This window comes from Pinus tabuliformis, chromosome 9 (genome assembly GCF_031772625.1).
Source record: "Pinus tabuliformis cultivar Carrire ecotype Pingquan chromosome 9, CPIR1, whole genome shotgun sequence".
Lineage (NCBI taxonomy): Eukaryota > Viridiplantae > Streptophyta > Pinopsida > Pinales > Pinaceae > Pinus > Pinus tabuliformis.
In genome coordinates, this window is record NC_142307.1 from 1,092,100,786 (window position 1) to 1,092,123,011 (window position 22,226).

Sequence of the window (22,226 nt, forward strand, 5' to 3'; positions counted from 1 at the left end):
TCCTAGCCAACTGTAATTGCCACATCTACCACGTGACATAATATTTATTTCACGATATACAGCTGAAGTCAGGATTACCTAAGAAACTGAAGCAATCCACCTGCTCTGCAGGGCAGGCAACAGGGCAGTCTGTTGCCGTGAATAGTACATCCCTTTGGCCCCTCATTGGAGTTTCACCTCCGGCCACCTTGCAAAGTGCGCGTCGCCGAAATGAATGGTAGGTAAGATGTGACAACTAACGGTTCACGAGAGAGTGACACGATGTCTCATTAAATTCCGTTGCCAGCCACAATAGATTGAGATATTCCTGTCTTAAAGCCGCTGCGCGTAACCTGACGGCCAAGGCTCTGATATCGTCCTGAGTCGACTGCGCCCTTTAAAATGATATTCTCACTTTTACGTCGTTTTCTTGAGGAGCTTAGCTGTCACTGTAGCTTGGAATCTTAAATTTTAATAATTATGTTGTTGTAGTTTATACTTTATAAGGGAGGTTTATGGAGTAGGCAAAGATGAACATGACAGTCAGCCCGCTCCTCCCCTAACTTTGGCTGCACCGCTGGACTGCTCTGAAGCAGATACACCCAAAATGCATCTTCTGCTTGGTGCTACCAATTCAGAGATCCCACCATTAGACATAGCAACAAGGAGACAAGTTGCTGATTACAGAATGTCCATCCACCATTCCATGTCAATGAATCACCCTTCCTCTTATTTGCAATATTTTAATCAATCTGGTCAGGGCGGATCTGGAGTGGAAACCCTAATAAAATTTCACCCTACTGAGGTAGCCCAGATAGATGACTTGAGTGCTGTAGTCACAAAATGCACTAATCTGAAAGTTTTGGATAACCTGTATCCACATCCAGATCTTATAACAAGAAATGGATGCGGATCCCTCAACTCCATCACCCATGTGTATTCACAAGACTCTATCGAGAGCGATAACAAGGAGAAAGGCTATTGCTCGCATATTGCGGCTAAAGCAGCGCCGCCAACGCCGCAATTTCTTTCGAATAAACGGAGGGCTGACGTTGAAGATGAAGAATACCGGAAGTATAAGGTTCTCAAGAGGAATCAATGCGGCCCTCAAACGAATGCGATCATATCGGATCGGGAGATTCATATTCTTTCGGAAAGACGGCGACGCAGCACCATGAATCAATTGTTCTCCAAAATCCATTCTTTGCTGCCGGATCAAACTGTCAAGGTACAAGTTCGCCTCCATCGCTTTTTTTTACCGTGTATTCCTTACTGTTTGCGTTCTTAGATCACCTTACTGACACTCGTCAATGGTGTAATGGTAATTTCCAGACTGACAAAATCAGCAGTGTAGCGGAGACTATAAATTACATTCACCATCTCCAGCAGCGTCTCCGCACTCGCACTAACAAACGCGCAGGCGGTGCACACACGGCCGGTAGTTCTCAATCGCAGCTAACCGACACCATCTTATCCACTACTGGCTCTTTGGACTATGCAATATTGCCGGAGATATCAGTGAATAGCCATGCAGGTAAAGACCTGTTCATTACGATAAAGTGTGCGAAGAAGGGCAACCTATTACCTTCAATCATATTGGTTGTTGAGCGACAGAATTTGGAAGTGAAGGACGCTTTCGTTTCCACAAATGATACGGTGGCCTTCCACTGCCTCCACCTCAAGGTGCGTACATCTTTCGCAGGTGTGGATGTTTATAATATAAATTTATCTTAATTTTCGCTTAGGGAAGTGTAAATTGTTCTTGTTTATTGATTTCGATAATGGTAAGATTTATTACAAGTGGAAGGGAGTCTAAATAGTTCTTATTTTAGACTCAATTATCATGAATTTATGTTACTATAAATTTTTTATTTATGATTCTCATGATTAATTTAAATACATTTCTGTTATATATATATATATATACTTTAAACATTTAATAGGATAATATTGATCAATTTTTTATTTTTTTTAATATAGGTTGATATTGAATGATATGAATTAAAATAGATATATATATTTTTAAAATTATTGATATTTTTTAATATAGGTTGATATTGAATGATATGAATTAAAATAGATATATATATTTTTAAAATTATTGATATTTTTTAGATTGTGAAGTAAGTTTCTTAACATGGTGTTATTGGAGAAAAATTATGTGCCTTATATTCATTCAGCACCTATATACTTCATATAGGTTCATTCATTATGATAATGATGATGATGTATATATCTTGTTTTTTTTGGTGTTATTATGCGTCTTATATTCATTCATCATTTATATATCTTATATATATTCATTCATTCATCCATTATATATATATATATATATATATATATATATATAAAATTAATTTGTATTTTTATTGGTGTTATTGTGCTTTATGTGTCTCTATACCTTTTTTAGTTTGGTAGTTGTGTTTAATAATATTGGACATTTATATTTATGCAACAATGAGTTAATGAATTACCGATAAAAAAATGAAATTTTGATAAAGATTCACATTTTCATAAAATTAAAAGCTAGAATATTTACAAGATGGTAATACAAATTATTAGTTTTATATTAATGATGATTAAATCACAAACTTACTATATATTAAAATCATAAAGTCCATTTTTCTCATTATGTGATGAAAATTAAAATGTATTACATAGATACAAAGTACTATTATAAAGAGAAAAGGTAATGACAAACTAAAAAATGAAGCATAAACAACCTCCAAGGTAGCTTTATGGAAGTGGTATATCTAAATTTCTTCTCTTTAGACCATCTTAAATATTCTTTCTAAGGCCATTATTATCATTTTCTCATGGAGATCTTTCTAATTATACAAATTTTACTACATTTTAAATTTTGGGTAGAAAATTATGGCCACCAAAAGATTTGTTGGTTTATGCAAGGTCAATATCCATATCAATGACATGTGGAAATCATGTAGTAATATTATACCCACTTGTCTCCACATCATATTGTGCCATGTAATTTGACATGGGGCAGTCCAAGTGACAATATTGCTTGGTCATATTTGGAATTTTGGATTTGGGCATTTTTGTATATTCCTTCATTATAGAAAACCTTGGATTTCCATACATCTCAAACATCCACCATTCTATGTTCCACATAATCACATTGAAAAAAAATAGATATTAATATTTGGAATTAGCTTATGGTGGTGAATCCATTACTCCATTTTAAATCAAAATACAAATCCATATATCTAGATAATCTACTCATCAAGAAAATTTTCATAAAACAAATTTAAACAAACATGGACTCTTTGGAATTTCATATTCAATTCCATGCATAATGAAATATGAGACATTGGTTACCACATCAAAAGTTTTGTACAATTGAATTATGTTGGCTAGCCATGTTAGCATGCCACATCATTCAACCCTATCCACATTACCACATCATTATGCCATGTTAATAGTGACATGCTAGCACCAATATCAATGTGGCTTATGCTATATCAATTTGTCACTCATTCTTAGTTAGACAACACATGGTATTATTCCCATTACAAATACAAATGGAGAGGCCAACACTATGGCTAATTTCATGAGGAAACCATGTCCTCCTAAAACTTTTATCACCCTCTCTCTCTCTCTCTCTCTCTCTCTCTCTCTCTCTCTCTCTCTCTCTCTATATATATATATATATATATATATATATATATATGACATCAAGGTACTACTCTAGGCTATACAAACAATTTAACGCTAATTTCTATAGTTGAACCAAGTCAAGGGATTTATTCATCACATTTAATTTATCCATTTTCATCCCAAGAGGGGCATAACTTAATTTTTCAATCACAAGTTATCCCCACAATAATATCTTATCAATCACATCCATTTAAAGGGTGCTAGAAGACTAATCAAGACTTTCAACAAATTATAATAGTATTCATTAGTCTATCAAAGAACTCTTTAACCTTTAGGATCATATGTTCTATGAGGAATCCTTCCACTAAACGTTCATTCTAAAATTGATGCCTTTACTTTGGCATGTAGGTCGACTTCTTCAATGGAATCCTTTGCTCATAATTGAATAAATTTAAGGTATCCTACCACTATCTAAACCTAACCCAACTCTCGTGCAATTAAGTTATTACGTATCAATTAACATTTTCATAAAGTATTTACATGGAAACATAACCATATAGATTTCATGATAGCATATATGCATAAAATATACACAACATTAAGCATAAATACTCACAAAAGATATTCATAGCATGGAAACGTAAAATTATACACGTCATTGAGTATTCAAACACATAATTGGGATACTTATATTTTTTAAGAGACATAAACCATGTTTCTCATATTCCATATTTCTTCTATTCCTTTCAGTGACAAGTCACCCCTCAGTTCAAACCATAACTCTAGAAGGGAAAAGGATTATCTAGAACCAACCATCTCCATGCAAAGAATAAGAAAATACTATTATTTTAGGTAGCAAGTGGAACATCTAGTCTAGTTATGGTCTCGGATCTCCCATCCTTCAAAAACAAGGAAGTGCACCCCTTCCTTGCCTATCAAATCTGTCATGTTGTTCCCATAGAATTATTGGGATTTTAGCATATATTAGTTCAAGAAGTCTCAAAGTTATATATCTCTACAAGTTCTAGCTACCTTTAAAATTCTTTTAGGCCTCAAATTAGGCATACCATCCCAACCAATTCTCCTCCAAGCACCATCTCTATAGGAGATGAGTAAAGAGAATTAACCATAGAATTAACTAGGATACTTGTTTAGCTAATTGCCTCTCCAAGCTCTAGCCCTCCTCAAGACAAGTAAGGAGAATCAAAATTCAAATTCTACAATAATTTATTAGGTCACATCGCTTAATAGTTATCTTAGTCGGTAACTCCACTAGCCTTAGCATATTCCAACATGGAACCAACTACTAGACATGAAAAGTAGGTACCAAAAGGAAAAGGAGGTGAAAATTTATAAAAATCGATACCAAAATTATGGGGTTTTAAACTTATATATGCATGGCTATTTTTTCCAAGTGGCACAGAAGGAACTTACTCACCCTTACTTTTGCACTTAGGATATAATATCTCTTCATGAATTTGGGTTTATATTCATAAGGTGACTTTATGAATACTTTGTTATCTACATGACTTACGGAACTTTTTTCTATAAAGTAACCTTATTTTTCCCTAGTTAATATAAAATAAAGATATTTAGGGCTTTATTTAAATAGATTGACACAAGTGATAATACTAGTACCTTTCTCAATCATGGGCTAATAAAGTCTAGGAGATAAGGATGGATGTGGAGTAAAAAAAAATGAATAATACAAACTTGTGTCAGTGACTCCTTTAGACATAGCATCCTTCTATATTCTTTGTATATTTAAAGGGTGGAAACTAAATCTAAATTCCTTAAGAGAAACTTGATTAAAATATCGTGTAAAAGCATTTGAGTGCAATAAAAAAATCCACAAAACCTTGTTGAAAATTTAATTAAACCCTAATTCCTCAACAAGAACAATATTCAATATAACTTACATGAAAATAACACATATTATCAACGAATAACTAATAATCATCCAAGAGAGAACCTTCAAACTAATATTCTCTAAAAGAAATTCACTACACTAGTGCTCTCCATAGTGCACAAGGGAGTTTACCGAAGTATCAAGTGCTTCTTAATCTGTGTGATAATGATTTAAGAGAATTTTCTCAATCTCAAGTGGGATAATGATATAAGAAAATTTTACATCCCCTATTTATATTAGGGAAACTAAGTCAATTTTCTCCAATCTTATGGTAAACGCCCTAAAATAATATATTTTAAATTATGATTACATGTTGCATAGGTCACAATTGGACGATTAAATATGATTAATTCATTTATAAAACATAAAAATATGTCCTATTTAACCCTCACGATAAAATACTTATATTTATTATAATTGGAAAGGGGTCTAACTTGATCTTATTTTAGACTCAGTTATTATGAATTTAAGTTACTATAAATTTAGTTAAATTTGTGATTCATTTGAAAATATTATATATATATATATATATATACATTTAAAAATTTTGATATCAGATTAATTTTAATTTTTTTAATTATTTCATATTTATATGGTTGATATTGAAAAATATTAATTAAGATAAATATTAATTTTCTTTTAATTTTTGATATTTTTATGTTGTACTTGTTGAGTTCCTTAACATGGTGATATTGGAGAAATAATATGAAAAAGTATGAGTTTCGTGTTTCCTTTATTTATATATATATATATATATATATATATATATATATATATATATATATATATATATACACACACACACACGTAGGAATGTTCTACATTCATTCATTCATTATATATATCTAACATAGACACACGCACATACATGTCTGTTTTTTGGGTTAGTTTGCTTTACTTGTCTTTGTTTTTTGGTAGTTGTGCTTGATAATATAGGATATTAATATTTTTGTAACATTGAATTACAAATACAAAAATTAAATATAGACATAAATATTAAAAATTTATTAAAATTAAAAGCTAAACAACTACATGATGATGACAAAAAAATTTAGCACTTTATCAATGATGATTAAATCACAAAAATATTATATATTAGAAACATAAAGTCTCTTTTTCTCATTATGTGATCAAAATCAAAAAGTATTATATAGATATATAGTTGTTATAGTTATAGAGAAAAAATGAAATGCTAAATTAAAAAAAAGTAGCATAAACAACCCCTATGCTAGCTTTATGGAGGTGGTGTATCCAAATGCTTTCTCTTTAGACCATATCAAATATTATTTCTAAGGTCATTATCATCATTTTCTCACGTAGTTCTTTCTAATGATATAAAGTTTACTTCATTTTAAACTTAGGGCAAAAATTTATGGCCTTCAAAATATTTGTTGGTTTATGCAATGTTAATATCCATATCATTGACATGTAGCAATCATGTGGCAATATATACCCACTTGTCTCTGCATCATATTTTACCATGTAATTTGACATGTGGTAGTCCATGTGATAGGCATGTGACAATCTTGCTTGATCATATTTGGTTCTTGGAATTTTTGTATATCCTTTCGTTATAGAAAATGTTGGATTTCTAGATTTAATAATATCCACCATCTAGAAGCTGGAAATAATCGCATTGAAAAAAAGAGTTATATTGATATTTGGAATTTGCTTATCGAGGGGAATCCACATGTCCCTTTTAAATAAAAGTACAAATCTAGAAATCTAGATTGTGGAATATAAAATTTGTTCATTAAGAAAATCTTCATCAATCAAATTTAAAAAACCATGGAGTCATTGGACTTTCATATTCAATGTGGTCGACCATGAAATATGCCAAATTGGTTGCCACAATATCTTTTTATACAATTGCTTTGTGTTAGCTCATCATGTTATCTTGGCACATCACATATCATGTTAGCATGCCACATCATTCAACCCTATCCACATTATGACAACATCATGCCATGTTACTAGTGACATGCTAGCATCAGTGTCAATTTCCCAATATGCCACTTCAATGGTCATGTCACACCCTAATTAATTGTGAGGTTAGGGGTTTATTATATGTGGCTCCATGTGTCCAACATGTGGTCTTCCTTGTTCGCATTTGAATCTAGGATTTTCCAAAAATGAAATTTAAAGAACTTCCAAACATCTGGATTTCTATATAAATAGATGACTTTAGGATACTCAAAGTTCCACCTTTGGGTTTTAGACTAACAAAATCCTCGAATTGAGGATCCTCGAGATATTTGCATTCTATTAAAGTACCAGAAAGAATCTAAGAAAATTAAAAAAGGGGAAAATTGTTGAATTCTTATTCTTTTGTATTATTAAAAGACTCGAATATCTGAATATCTAGATATTTGGGGCTTTATCTCATCATTAGATTCTAACCTTTATTCCCTTTTGTACTAGGCCATTTTTCATCACCCCCATCAACCCATATGACAAGGCATAGTAATAAATTCAAAATCCCTATAAAAGCTTCAAGCGGACATGGTTTGCTCATGAAATTAGCCATAATATTGGTCTCTACAATTGTATTTGTAATTGGCTTATGACAACAAGGTACTCGTCTAGGATATATAAACAATTAAAGACTAAGTTATATGGTTGAACCAAATCAAGGGATTTATTTCATCCTATATAATGTTTCCATTCTCATCCCAACAAGGGCATAACTTAGTTGTTCAATCACAAGCTGTTCCCATAGGAATATCTTATCAATAACATTCATTTAAAGGCTTGTAGAAGACTAATTAAGACTTGAAACAAAATATAATAGGATTAATTACCAAGGTAGTGCACCCTTTCTTTGCCTCTACAATCCATCAGGTTGTTCCAATACAATTATTGGGATTTTAGCATAGATTAGTTCAATAAGTATCAAAGTTATATAGTTGTTCTAGATACCCTTAAGAGTCTTTTATGCCTCAAATTTAGCATACCATCCCAACCAATTTCCCTCCAAGTACCATCATTATCCTAGATGAGCAAGGAGAATTGGCCATAGAATTCACTTGGAAAATTGTTGAGAAAATTTCCCCTCCAAGCTTTGGCCCTCTTCAAGACAAGTAAGGAGTATCAACCTTCAAATTCCATGATATGATATACCATACTTTATTAGGTCTTAGGTTTTAATGGTTGTCTTAGCTCGCAACTACACTAGTCTTGAGATATTCCTACATGAAACCTACTATTGGACATGAAAACCAATAGGGTACCAAAAATAAATGGAGATGAAAATTTATAAGGATCAATGCCAAGATTATGGGGTATTCAACTTATATATGCATGGGTATTTTTTCCAAGTGGCACATAAGGAAATAACTCACCCTTACTTTTGGACTTAGGATATAATATCCCTTCATGACTTTGGGTTTATATTCATGAAGTGACTTTATGAATATTTTTTTATCTACATGACTTCAAAAACATTTTTCTATAAAGTAACCCTATCTTTTCCCTAGATAATATAAAATCAAAATATATAGGACTTTATTAACTTAGATTAGCACACATGATAATACTAGTGCCTTTATCAATCAAGGGCTAACAAAGTCTAAGAGTAAAATTATGTGGAATAAAATAAATGGATGCGGAGTTAAAAAGAATGAATAATAGAAACTTGTGTCCCTCACACCTTAATCGTGGCATTGTAGTGTTCTAGCTAGGGTACTAGACTAGACTATATTTATTATCGACCAAGATGCGTAAGCTTAGAGGCATGCGTCTAAAGTATATAGACATAAAGGATTGTTGGCTAAGTGGTTATGATGTAGGTCACAGTACTTCTTTACGGAAGATTGGGGTATGTTACCTATCATGCAAACACTCAAGTCACTCTGCTAACATACCTGATTACAATACTATCACTAAATGCTTTTACCAAATTAAATATTGAACCTAAACACTGTGTATCACTGCAAACCAAGTTTTCGATCTCCTTACAGAGACATCACACATAAAACCCCTGTTCAGCAAACACCCAGCATTCACTAATATTTACACAAGGTAAAAATATACAGAGATCATAAATGGATTTTGAAATGAAAATAAAGTTCATGACATTGCTTTTAAAGGACATACACAGGGATCGAATCCCTTACAGGACGCGCTTCAAGATCTCAGCGATGACTGTTAAAGCATTACCATAAACGCAAACCATATACATTCAATTGAAGTCAAGAGCTATTGAAATCGGAAACCAATCGTAACTACTGTGCAAACCATATAATACCCTAAGTGCAAATAAAATGAAAAGGACAGTATACCGGTTTAACGCAGGGCCCGTCCGCGTTCCAGAGGTATACTGGACTATATTCAACCGACTATCAAATCAATGCACAAGACACGAGTCGTAACTGTAACTGGATTCTTAGTATTAAGTTCAAAAACTCTGTTTCAGAATGATATAACGATTAACCATGCCTTCATTACTCAGACTGTATTTACATATGTCTATTACAACCATGTCATTTCGAAAATGAATGTACATTCAGAATATGGTTGTTGCCGCTTTTACTACATCGATATTTTCAAAATGTTTCTATCCTAACTGATTTCAAAAAGAACAAAAGCTAAATCAAATTAGAATGTGCTGCTGTTGCTGCCTTTGTCGCCAGTATGCCATGCTTTGACCTGTGTTGACCGCGCATGTAGGAGGGTCGATTCTGCTGTAGGATAGTTGTTTGTCCATGCTTGGACATTCTACTTTTCATACATGCCTTTCGCTCTAGCCTAGCTGTTGTGCCACATGTCAAACAATGAGCTAATTACAGGATGTTGGAACTTCCTGTAACCATTTCACCAAAAACTTCTAATTCTTTAACATAAACTTCCTAAATCAATTTCAATGCATTTTAATAACTATAGGACTATTAACTAATCAATTTTCAAGGATTCTAAGAGATATATGATCAAAAGGAATGGGAAAATGATATGTTTTAGGAGGAAAAAGGGGGTCATGGGATGATACCAACATCTCTCCCCGACTTAAGGAATTAGCATGTCCTCATACTATCCTCGAAGTGCTTCCCTTGAACTCTGTCCCTGCCTGGATCTCTGCTGCCTTGAGCAATGTGTCCACATTCTTTTTCACCTGGTTATCTTTCTGACCCTTGAGCTCCTGCTTTAACCTTTTGTATTTTTCTTTGAGGGTCTTCTTCTGATTGTACCACTTAGTGGCCCAGTTAGAAATCTCCGTTTGCTCAGCCTCCAGTTCACTGATTCTCTCCCTTAACTTTTCATTCTTCTTCTGAGTTTCTTTACTCAGCGCCCGGAGCATTTCATTTTCTCTCTTGATAACTTTTTCTAGCATATTAGCCTCCATGAGCTCTTCCTTTAATTCTTCAATTTGTTTCTCCAATTTCTTCTGTCTCTTAATGGGAGGTGGTGAACATTTTTCCTGCTTGTTATTGCTTTCTACCTCTATATCAACTTCTGGTCCTGGTAGTGAGTGGTCACCACTCTCAACATCCATTTGTGCAGGTGCATTGGATTCAAGCTGGTCTTCTTGTAACTGGGCTTTTGGTGTCCTCCTTGTTCTTCGTGAGTAAGTGGTGAAAATTTTATCTTGTTCGGCCCTCTTAGCATCTTCCTTTCTCATGTTCCTGGTCCTTATGCTGCCCACAGGTAGAGGTGCCTTGCTGGCTTTGGATACTGGGATTTCTTCATCAATATCCTTCATGAACCCTGAGTCCTCTTGCACTTCTTCTTTATCTTCCTCATCTCTAATTTGATTAGTAGCTAGGAATTCTTTCCACGGTTTCCCTCTTCTCTGCAATTCATGCTCAATAAGAATTTTAATTAAGCCAAAGTGATATAGGCTCTTGTCTTCATTCCCCTTCTGCTTCTGGATAGTCTTGGACAACTTGGTTAAGCTTTGTAATAGAAAATATGGTAGACTGATAACACATTGTTTCTTCAAGTGGAGCAGTAGTTTAATATGGTATAGATAGACAATACTGTAACGGCCTTCACAGGTTATGAATTTTTGAAGGATGTAGACCATCTCATCCCAGGGATGCATCAACCAACTTCTTGGAACACCCTTCCTCCAGTTAACTGATGAGACTCTGGATCTAGACATAAACTGCGTCCACGATTTCTCTTTAAATTGTTTTGTTTTAAAATACTTCTCCCCTTCTGGACTAATCCCTATTGCCTGAGCTATAGTATCCTCTGAAACCCTGAATGAGAAGTTACCTATTAGGGCTTTCTCTCCATTGAATGTGAAAGCAAATTGCTTGGTAACCTCCTCATTACTTCCATGAAATTTCTCTAAAAATGGTAACCACTGTATCTCTCTGAGAATTTCAATGCAATCTTCATGATATTGTGAACTGTCGAACACACTCGGCTCGACCCTATTAGTCATAATGGTAGAGGGTCGTGCTCTAACCCTTCTCTGTTTATGTTTCTACAATTTCAACAAAGAAATTTCAAATTTGTTACCTGGTGTATCGCTTCCCTTAATCTTCAGTATGATGCTCGGTCGGTCGATTGTCTTATGACTGTGGTGGAAGTCGAAACAGAGTGGTTAGTTTTTCCTCTTTCGGTGCTCACTGCTTCCAATCCTCACTGTGTAAGTCGAACCCAAATGATAATACTTCTTTCGGCGCTCACTGCTTCTGATTCTACTTTGAAAGTTACAGGGATCAAATGCGAAAATGATGGTGGGATAACCAGCTGTACTTACTCACAACGTATTCATTTTTTTAGAACAGAGGAGTGTTGTACGCTTACATAGATGTCACCGCAAGAGCGCTGGGAGCATATATATATAATGCTGGGTATGATTTCGGGGAATCCCTTGAATCATTAGGTACGTCGGGTGGTGGAGTCATGATTTGGCCGTGTGGAATACAATGAATAGGCCACTTTACATTTGTTTCTTTCCCTTGTATTTAAAAACACAATCCGCCACGTGTCCTGTTTTAGTTGGCATTCGGTCAGATGGAGGATGTTGGTATGGCTGTAGGATGTATTTAGCATGACAAGGTTGATGTGTTGGTAATGGGTTTAGAAGTATGAATAGGTTGAAGTATGAGAAATGATGAGAATCAGTGGAATAAGGGATGATAGGAAATGTAGGTGTCCTTGAAATCGATCATAACAGTTCACAGTCATCAAATTTACATTAAAAATCAATCTAAGAAATTAAATGTTTAAGAATAAGAAACATATTACTCTTTTGTTGGTTGTTGTTGTATTGACATGCTGAGTAGGACTAGTCCCTTTTGACTGTTCTTTTGCTTGTTGTAACAGGTCCTCTAAGAATGATTGAATGCACAGGTCCTTTGAGAAAAATTTGAAGATGTAACAGGTCCCTTGAGAAAGATTGAAAATGTTTATGCAGGTCCTTGTATGTATACAGGTTCATTGAGCTTGGGCATTTGATGGAATCTTGGTGCCCAAATCCTTGTAGAAACTTGATGAAACTTTGTTGAAGTAGCCCTTGGTGTCAATCTCTTTAACAGGTCCCTTCTGGGTGTCTTAAACAGGTCCCCTTACTACTGGTGTTGGTAGCATAGATGTCTGGAAAGAAAAGGTCCCCCTGCATAATGTTTATAACCAGGTCCCTCTGAGATAAAACAATGACAAAACAACTTCTTTATTGAAGTCTAGAATGCTGGAACAAGCTGCTTTGGAAATTTACAGTGAAGATATAGGATAAGAAATCTTTAAGAATTTACAATGGAGAGATAAAAGAACAAAATGCTGATGCCTCTCTCCCCGACTAAAATTTTGACTTGTCCTCAAGTCATGATTCAGCTGATAAATCAAATAGTGAACAAAAGAAAGAGAATTCTTACCCGCCAACAAATTGGTTTTCAAGTAGGAATTCGGGGTTAGAGTGTGCCAGAGGCTGGTTTTCACATCTAACCCATTATTTTATATATATATATATATATATATTTTTTATATATTTTTTAGTTTTTGTTTTATATAAAATTTTTTATTTATTTCTTTTATTGCTTTTTGACTCTGAAATTGAAATAAAAGAAACTAAGGCAGTGATACTGCAGCTGAGGGTTGCAGTATCTCAACCTCTCCTTACTGAGATAGTGTATGAAGAAAATCTTGCTTGCTGATGGGCTTGGTGTATAGTTTCAGGCGATGACCATTGACAGTAAAGGAGTGACCTTCTCCATCAATAGTTTTGAGTTTGACTGAACCATTGTCATAAGCCTGAACAATTTTGTATGGGCCCATCCAATGGGTGGTGAACTTGGCTTTATGATCTCTGAATTTAGAGTCAAAAAGTAAAGCCCAGTCACCTTCCTTGAACTGCTTCTTCTTAATATGTGCATCATGCCATTGCTTCCTTTGTTTTTGCATGAGGATTGTGGTTTCCTCTGCTTGCTGCCTCATCTCATCCAGCTGGTTCAACTGCTGAATTATTTCTTTTTGTGCTTGGTCCAAATCAATTTGTAAATCTGCAGCCAGTTTAAAAGTATGTATTTGGAACTCAATAGGAAGCATTACCTCTTTGCCGTACACCAACTGATATGGTGTAAATCCTGTAGTATCTTTCCAGGTAATCCTGTAAGCCCAGAGTGCATCTTTGAGCTTCTCTTCCCAATTTTTCCTGTTCATTGCAACAATTTTAGTAGTGATGCCTTCCAAGGTTTTGTTTGTTGATTCCACCTGCCCATTGGCCTGTGGATGGTAAGGGGTACTTTTCCTATGCTTGATTTGGTATTTGTCTGTGATATCCTTCACTAGCTTTGAGGTGAATTGAGTACCTTGATCAGTCACAATTTCCCTTGGTACTCCATACCTCACAAAAATCTCTTCAAAAAGGAAATTTACTACTGTGTGTTCGGTTGTTCTAACCAGTGCTTTTGCTTCATCCCACTTTGTGACGTAATCAATACATACTAAGATGTACTTCTTACCATTGGAGGTTGGGTTAATGGGTCCTATAAAGTCTAGAGCCCATTTGTCAAATGGCTCTAAGTGAACTTGGGGCTGAAGGGGCATCTCATCGGTAGTTGTTGGCCTGCCCATTCTTTGGCAGCTGTCACAACTCTTTACATACTTCTTGGCATCCTTGAAAATGGATGGCCAATAGTATCCAAGAGTAAGAACTTTGAATGTTTTCCGCTTCGCTGCAAAATGCCCACCACACGGTTCATCATGGCAAGATTTTAAAATATCAATTACCTCATCATTTCTTACACATCTTCTAATAATCATATCATAACCAGTGTAAAATAAATTGCCATTAAGCCATGAATATCTAGCACTTTGTTTGACTAGTCTCTTCCTTTCCTTTGCAGTAAAGTGTGGAGGTGTCCTTCCTGTAGACAAATAATTGGCCAAATCAGCATACCAAGGAGTTACTATGGAAATTGCAAATAAGTTTTCATCTGGAAAAGAATCTTCAACTGGAACAACCTCACCTGGATTTTGCAGTCTAGAGAGAAAATCTGCCACCTGGTTCTCTTTGCCTGGTCTATCTAACACTGTGATGTTAAATTCCTGTAACAATAGTAACCATCTGGTAACTCTGGCACTAGTTATTGGTTTATTCATTAAATGTCTAATGGCCGAATGATCAGTATGTACAAAGACCTCATAACCAGTTATGTAATGTCGGAATTTATTCACAGCATAAATGATGGAAAGTGTTTCCTTTTCTGTAACTATATAGTTTAACTCTGCAGGTGTTAGATTTTTACTAATGAAATAAATGGCATAAGTACAAGATTCCTCTTTTGGCCTAATGATGCACCTACTGCAGTGTCAGATGCATCTATAAAGATATGAAATGGTAGGCTCCAATTAGGCCCTCTCAAGACTGGTGCGGTTGATAACTTCTTTTTGAGTTGTTCGAATGCTTGTTGGCAGTTCTCATTCCAGTTGAAAAGTACATCTTTGGTTAGAAGTTTAAACAAAGGTAAAGCTATCTTACTAAAATTTTCAATAAATCTCCGGTAATAGCTTGCATACCCAAGGAAACTTCTTACCTCTCTTTGATTCTGTGGAATTGGCAAATCAACAATGATCTGGATCTTTGCTGGGTCAACTTGGATGCCTTGAAAAGAAATATAGTGGCCTAACACTATCCCTTCGTTTAACATCATAAATCACTTTTCATTGCTGAGGGACAGGTTAGCTTCAATACATCTTTTCAAAACTCTCTCAAGATTTTCTAATGCATGTTCAAATGAATTGCCATATACTGAAAAATCATCCATGTAGACTTCAACACAATCATGAATTAAATCAGCGAAAATAGCTAACACAGCTCTCTGAAATGTAGCTGGAGCGTTACAAAGTCCAAATGGCAAAACATTGTAAGCATAGGTGCCCCAAGGACAGGTGAATGTGGTTTTGTCCTGGTCTTCTGAGGCGATCCTGATTTGGTTGTAGCCACTGAAACCATCAAGAAAAGAAAATGATGATTTGCCAGCTAGGGTGTCTAACACTTGGTCAATAAATGGCAGTGGGAAATAATCTTTGAGAGTTGCTTTGTTTAGCTGTCTGTAATCAACACAAATGTGCCACTTACCATTTTTCTTGGGCACTATAACCAATGGGGATACCCACTGACTGTCAGAAATAGGATATATAAAATTAACTCTCAAAAGTTTTTGCAATTCCTCTCTGACAATATCTTGGAGCATGGGTTTCATTCTTCTCTGTGGTTGCCTCACTGGTTTAATGGTGCTATCTGTATAGATATGGTGAGTGCATGTGTCGGGGTGAATCCCATGCATATCGGTGTAGTCCCAAGCAAAGGCTTTTTGGCATTTTCTCAAGAGCCGAATCAATTTCTCTTGTTGAGATGAGTCTAGGTGATTGCCTATGTTCAGAGTTTTCCCTGGACTAATCTCTATGATCTGACTCTGTGTATTGGTGATGGATTGAACTGGAAAAATGTCGTGAAATGTAGTTTGCAAAGATTGGATGGTGCATGTTTCCTGAAATTTTTGGGCCAAAAGTACATCTGCAGCATGATATTGTTCACTTCTCAAATTTTCAGACATATCAGGTTGAGAAATGAATAATTCTACCAAATCATTATTGTCTTGTTCCTGGAAATCATAGATTTGGTCAATGCTAAAAATAGATTGTACTTCTTCTTTATCATTAAATTTATCATCAAGCCACAAATTGTGTGTTACTGCTGGTGATTGTGCCGATGGATAAAGGGTGAGTTGTTTTCTTTCGGTCCCTCTTGAAATGATCATGTTGCCCGATCGACATCCTATGAATGCATCAGCAGTTGCTAACCATGGTCTACCAAGGATGAATGGGTGTCCTCCTAAATTGGATTTGGGTTGAAGGACTAAGAAATCCATTGGATACTCCCAAGAGTCTAGTGAGACAATGATGTCTTCCAAAATCCCTTCAGGAATGACTTTGGACCTATCAGCTAGTTCTAGAACAATCGTGGTATGTTGCAAATTTATGAGCTGGAGTGTTCTCATGGTTTCAAGAGTCATGACATTGATTGCGGCTCCAAGATCTATCAAAGTGTTTGGAATTTGTATGTTGTTAATGATGGTGGTCACTTTGGGAATGCCAGGATCAACATACTTTTCCATGGAGATGGTATTGGTCATAAGGCCTGCTAAATGTCCTATGACATGAATGGTTTGAGGATCAATCCTTTTTCTAGCAGGCTTCTTGAGACATATGTCTTTGATGGCCTTGGTATAGATGGGAATGCCTTTTATAGCTTGCAGCAATGGAATTTTTATGTAGACATTTTTAAGTTCATCTAAGACATCAAATTGTGGTATAGACAGTGGTGGTTTTATTTGGACCAGTCGGTCTGGAAAAGGTGGATGCAATGGTTGCATCTGTTTATCTTTGGTATCATTGTTTGGTTTTGTTTGATTTGTCATTTCATTTTCCTTTTCTGAGTTTTCTTCTTGCTTATCTGTTATTGGAGAATCTTTGTGGAGCACCCTACCAGACCTCAAATTAATGTTTTGCAAAGGCAGTGTGGAATATGAGGTTCCTTCTTCTACATTATAGGCTGCCCTCTCTGCTCTATTATTCGGATTTGGGACAGTTTGAGCAGGAATTTGAGTGGGTCTGGGAGGTTGTGAGTTAGCTGGAAATTGCAGTTGTGGTGCATTTATTGGTGGAGGAGCAGGCAGTGCTTGTTGAGGAGGGTGGGGCTGATAGACAACTTGCTGAGGATACTGCTGATATGGTTGAGAATGTGATGGATACGACTGTTGGTATTGTTGATATGGTTGTGAGTAAGGTGGGTATGATTGAGGATATGTATGATAAGATTGGGAGTACTGTTGAGACGGTCTCCATTGGTGTTGTGGTTGGTTTTGGTGCTACCATGGCATGGGTACATTCCATGAGTTTTGTGCATACATTTGATCATTCATAGGAAATTGCAGATTTTGATTTGGAAACATACCTTGGGGTGCTGGCCTTGGCTGCCATGGTCGCTTTGTGCCCATGTAATACACGTTTTCCATCTCTGTATTGGCTGCCATATTATAGTTCTGCAAAAATTTAACTTTAGGACAGTTAAACATATCATGATGTTCAGTACAGAAAGCACAAACTTGGATGTTCTCTAGAGGGCAATCTTTTAATGCATGTTTCTTCCGGCATTTTGGGCAGAAGATAGCCATGATATGATCTTCATCTTCTTGTTTCTTCTTGGCTTTTAAAGTGTCAATTTGGTTCCCTAGAGTGCTTAACAGATATGTTTTAAACTCTTCTAAAAGATTCCCTATTTCGGCCCTTGTGACACTTGCAGAGGCAGATTTTGTGACCCTTGATGACAGGCTTCTCTTTCCCATTTTAGATTTACTCCTTGAATACTTTTCGCACAACTTAGCGATTTCTTCAAAGGGTAAGGCAGAAATGTCACCTTTGCCCATCAAGTTGAGATAATCCATGTATTCCTCTCGGATACCTTTCAAGAATATTGTGCGGACCAGATCAAGAGGCATAGTTCGGTGTTTAGATTTTTGTAAGTTGTAGACAAACCGTTCTAAATATTCCTCTAAGGTTTCATCCTCTTGTTGGCTCATTCTAAAGATATTATCTTTAGAGTCTTTGGATCTACAATAAGGCTGATATTTCCTTAGAAATATTCTCCTCATGCCATCCCAATCAACTATAGCATGCTCACCTAGCCCCATGAACCATTTTAAGGTTGATGCCTTTAATGTGGCTGGGAACAATCTAAGCCTATGGGCATCATCTGTATAGCCATAAGTTCGACATACAATGTCAAACTCGAACAAGAATGAGTCTGGATCCTCCAAAGCCATACCATAGAAATTTGGTAGCACGGATGGGGGTATGTTTTTCATTTTGATCTCCTCATCCTCCTGTGGTTCATGTATAGGGAACTTAAAAGTTGACTCCTCTTCATCTCCTTGGCGTGGTACTGATCCAGATCCTTCCTCAGCCATTCTAATTGGTCTCTCTGTGTCAGTGTCACTTGGTGGAAAAAGGAGAAAGGAAGATTGTTCGCTAATTGTACTACTTTCTCCTTGTGTAGAAGGTCTAGGAAAGTGCTTCTTCTGCGATTTATGTGTGAATAAAGTTTCCCTCTCAATAAGAGTAAGTTTCTGTCCTGAATAAAATTTTTCTTCCAATGTTTGGATAACTTCCTCGGTTGGTGTTGTATTCCCTAGAGAGTCTGCTCCTGATGATGATGGGTTAGTTTTTAGATGGTGGGGGGTTTTTACAAATCTACCTTGACTGTCTCTAAATCTAGGCATAAATGAACATGATTTCTAACTGTGTTTTTGTTTATTTTTGTGTGTTGAATTTTTTTTCTTTTTGTCTGAATCCTTTAAGTACGCCTCTCCGGCAACGGCGCCAAAATGTAGTGTTCTAGCTAGGGTACTAGACTAGACTATATTTATTATCGACCAGGATGCGTAAGCTTAGAGGCATGCGTCTAAAGTATATAGACATAAAGGATTGTTGGCTAGGTGGTTATGATGTAGGTCACAGTACTTCTTTATGGAAGATTGGGGTATGTTACCTATCATGCAAACACTCAGGTCACTCTGCTAACATACCTGATTACAATACTATCACTAAATGCTTTTACCAAATTAAATACTGAACCTAAACACTGTGTATCACTGCAAACCAAGTTTTCGATCTCCTTACAGAGACATCACACATAAAACCCCTGTTCAGCAAACACCCAGCATTCACTAATATTTACACAAGGTAAAAATATACAGAGATCATAAATGGATTTTGAAATGAAAATAAAGTTCATGACATTGCTTTTAAAGGACATACACAGGGTTCGAATCCCTTACAGGACGTGCTTCAAGATCTCAGTGATGACTGTTCAAGCATTACCATAAACGCAAACCATATACATTCAATTGAAGTCAAGAGCTATTGAAATCGGAAACCAATCGTAACTACTGTGCAAACCATATAATACCCTAAGTGCAAATAAAATGAAAAGGACAGTATAACGGTTTAACGCAGGGCCTGTCCGCGTTCCAAAGGTATACTGGACTATATTCAACCGACTATCAAATCAATGCACAAGACACGAGTCGTAACTGTAACTAGATTCTTAGTATTAAGTTCAAAAACTCTGTTTCAGAATGATACAATGATTAACCATGCCTTCATTACTCAGACTGTATTTACATATGTCTATTACAACCATGTCATTTCGAAAATGAAAGTACATTCGGAATATGGCTGTTGCCGCTTTTACTACATCGAGATTTTCAAAATGTTTCTATCCTAACTGATTTCAAAAAGAACAAAAGCTAAATCAAATTAGAATGTGCTGCTGTTGCTACCTTTGTCGCCAGTATGCCATGCTTTGACCTGTGTTGACCGCGCATGTAGGAGGGTCGATTCTGCTGTAGGATAGGTGTTTGTCCATGCTTGGACATTCTACTTTTCATCCATGCCTTTCGCTCTAGCCTAGCTGTTGTGCCACATGTCAAACAATGAGCTAATTACAGGATGTTGGAACTTCCTGTAACCATTTCACCAAAAACTTCTAATTCTTTAACATAAACTTCCTAAATCATTTTCAATGCATTTTAATAACTATAGGACTATTAACTAATCAATTTTCAAGGATTCTAAGAGATATATGATGAAAAGGAATGGGCAAATGATATGTTTTAGGAGGAAAAAGGGGGTCATGGGATGATACCAACAGGCATCCTTCTATATTTTGTGGATATTTAAAGGGAGGAAGGTAAACCTAAGTTCATCAAAAATAACAAGATACAAGATATATTACATGAAAATAACACATATAATCAAAGAATCATCATCCAAGAGAGAGAACCATTAAACAAATATTCTCTAAGAGAAATTCACTACACTAGTGCTCTATAGTAAACAAGAGGGAATACATGAGTAGCAAGTACTTCTTAATTTTTCATGTGTGATAATGATCTATGAAAATTGACTTCCCTTTATTTATATGAGGGAAACACAGTCATATTTCTCCAATTTTCCCCTAGAACCCCTAAAATAATATTACATTCTGATTACGGGTTGAAGAGGTCATAATTCAACCACTAAAGATAGTTAAATCAATTATAAAACATAAAATATGCATTAGTTAACCCATGTGTATGAGATAAATTCCATCCAAGGGTGACATCATCCTCCAAAAATATGAATCCCTCCATAACAAAATCAATGAATATCTCTAGGGGTGCATGTAATCCAAAGGTCTTGTGTCCTCCTAGAATGGTTTCCTAATCATCAAGAAAGACCTCATCAATCCCAACCTCCTCCGTTAAGTATTCCACGCCATTAACCCAAGAATCATGAAGGAGATGTCTTAGTGCCAATGCATGATGTTATCATGGATAATACTATACCATCCATTTCATAAGCATCCTATGTCATTATTCTCATGTAAAATCTCCAAAAATAGGGTAACATCCATCATGCAGGTGCAATTCTAGCCTAGGGACACATTTTCATCTATTCGGTGCAACAAATCTCAAATAAATGTTCTAGATATGAAGGGTAGTGCCCAAAGTACTAGAGGTAGGTGGAGGTGTCATCAACTATACCAAGGAAACCCCATTTCAAAGCTCCTCAATAAGTGTCCAATGTCCTCTATCAAAGTGCCTTGTGCAATAATCAAGTAGAGTTGGATGTCCTCCCTAGAGTGTTAGAGAAGCATCACACAATCCCTTAAGAAATGGATGTAGTACCTCAGAACGAAGGTCTAAGGCATACTCATAGAATCAAATGAGATCAACATCATGGGTGCAACAACTATAAGAGTATCAAAATGGGCCATATTTAATATTAAAGGCATCAAAATACTTCATACAAGCATCATTTCAAATTTATTCTTTGGTTATGATTTATACACAAGTTACAATGCTTAAGTATGGGAGGGTTATTATAAGGCCATGTTAGGTGATTCCAATAGTAAGGGGAGGAACAATTATTAAGACAATCCTTTCATAAGATAGCTGTGAAAAGGAATTATGATATGGTGTTTACTTCATGAGTGGAGTCACAATAACATGCTAGGTTATATGAAACCATTTACCATGAGTGCCTTTGTAGTGGGAGTACTTTAGAAATTCCTAAGTTACCTTCCTTGCAATTGTTTCATTAAGATCCCATACTAGTCTTTTATTTCTTCCTTTAGATATCCTTTTTAACAACGTTGATTGATTGATACACAATAAAAATCTAATCTCCTTTTGTGATGGGTAGTTCATCACTTCAATGGGGTCGAGGT

General features: G+C 35.7%; 1 protein-coding gene across 1 annotated transcript in view; it reads left to right on the forward strand.

Moving 5' to 3' along the window:
- The first annotated feature begins 458 nt into the window (after positions 1-458).
- The window catches only part of LOC149152485 (uncharacterized), a 43,199-nt gene continuing 21,431 nt past the window's right edge, over positions 459-22,226 (forward strand). Inside the window, exons 1-2 of the mRNA XM_089441590.1 lie at positions 459-1,207; positions 1,312-1,662. Of these exons, the coding sequence (XP_089297716.1) occupies positions 587-1,207; positions 1,312-1,662 (972 nt within the window). The 5' untranslated portion in view covers positions 459-586. The remainder of the gene's footprint in view (positions 1,208-1,311; positions 1,663-22,226) is intronic.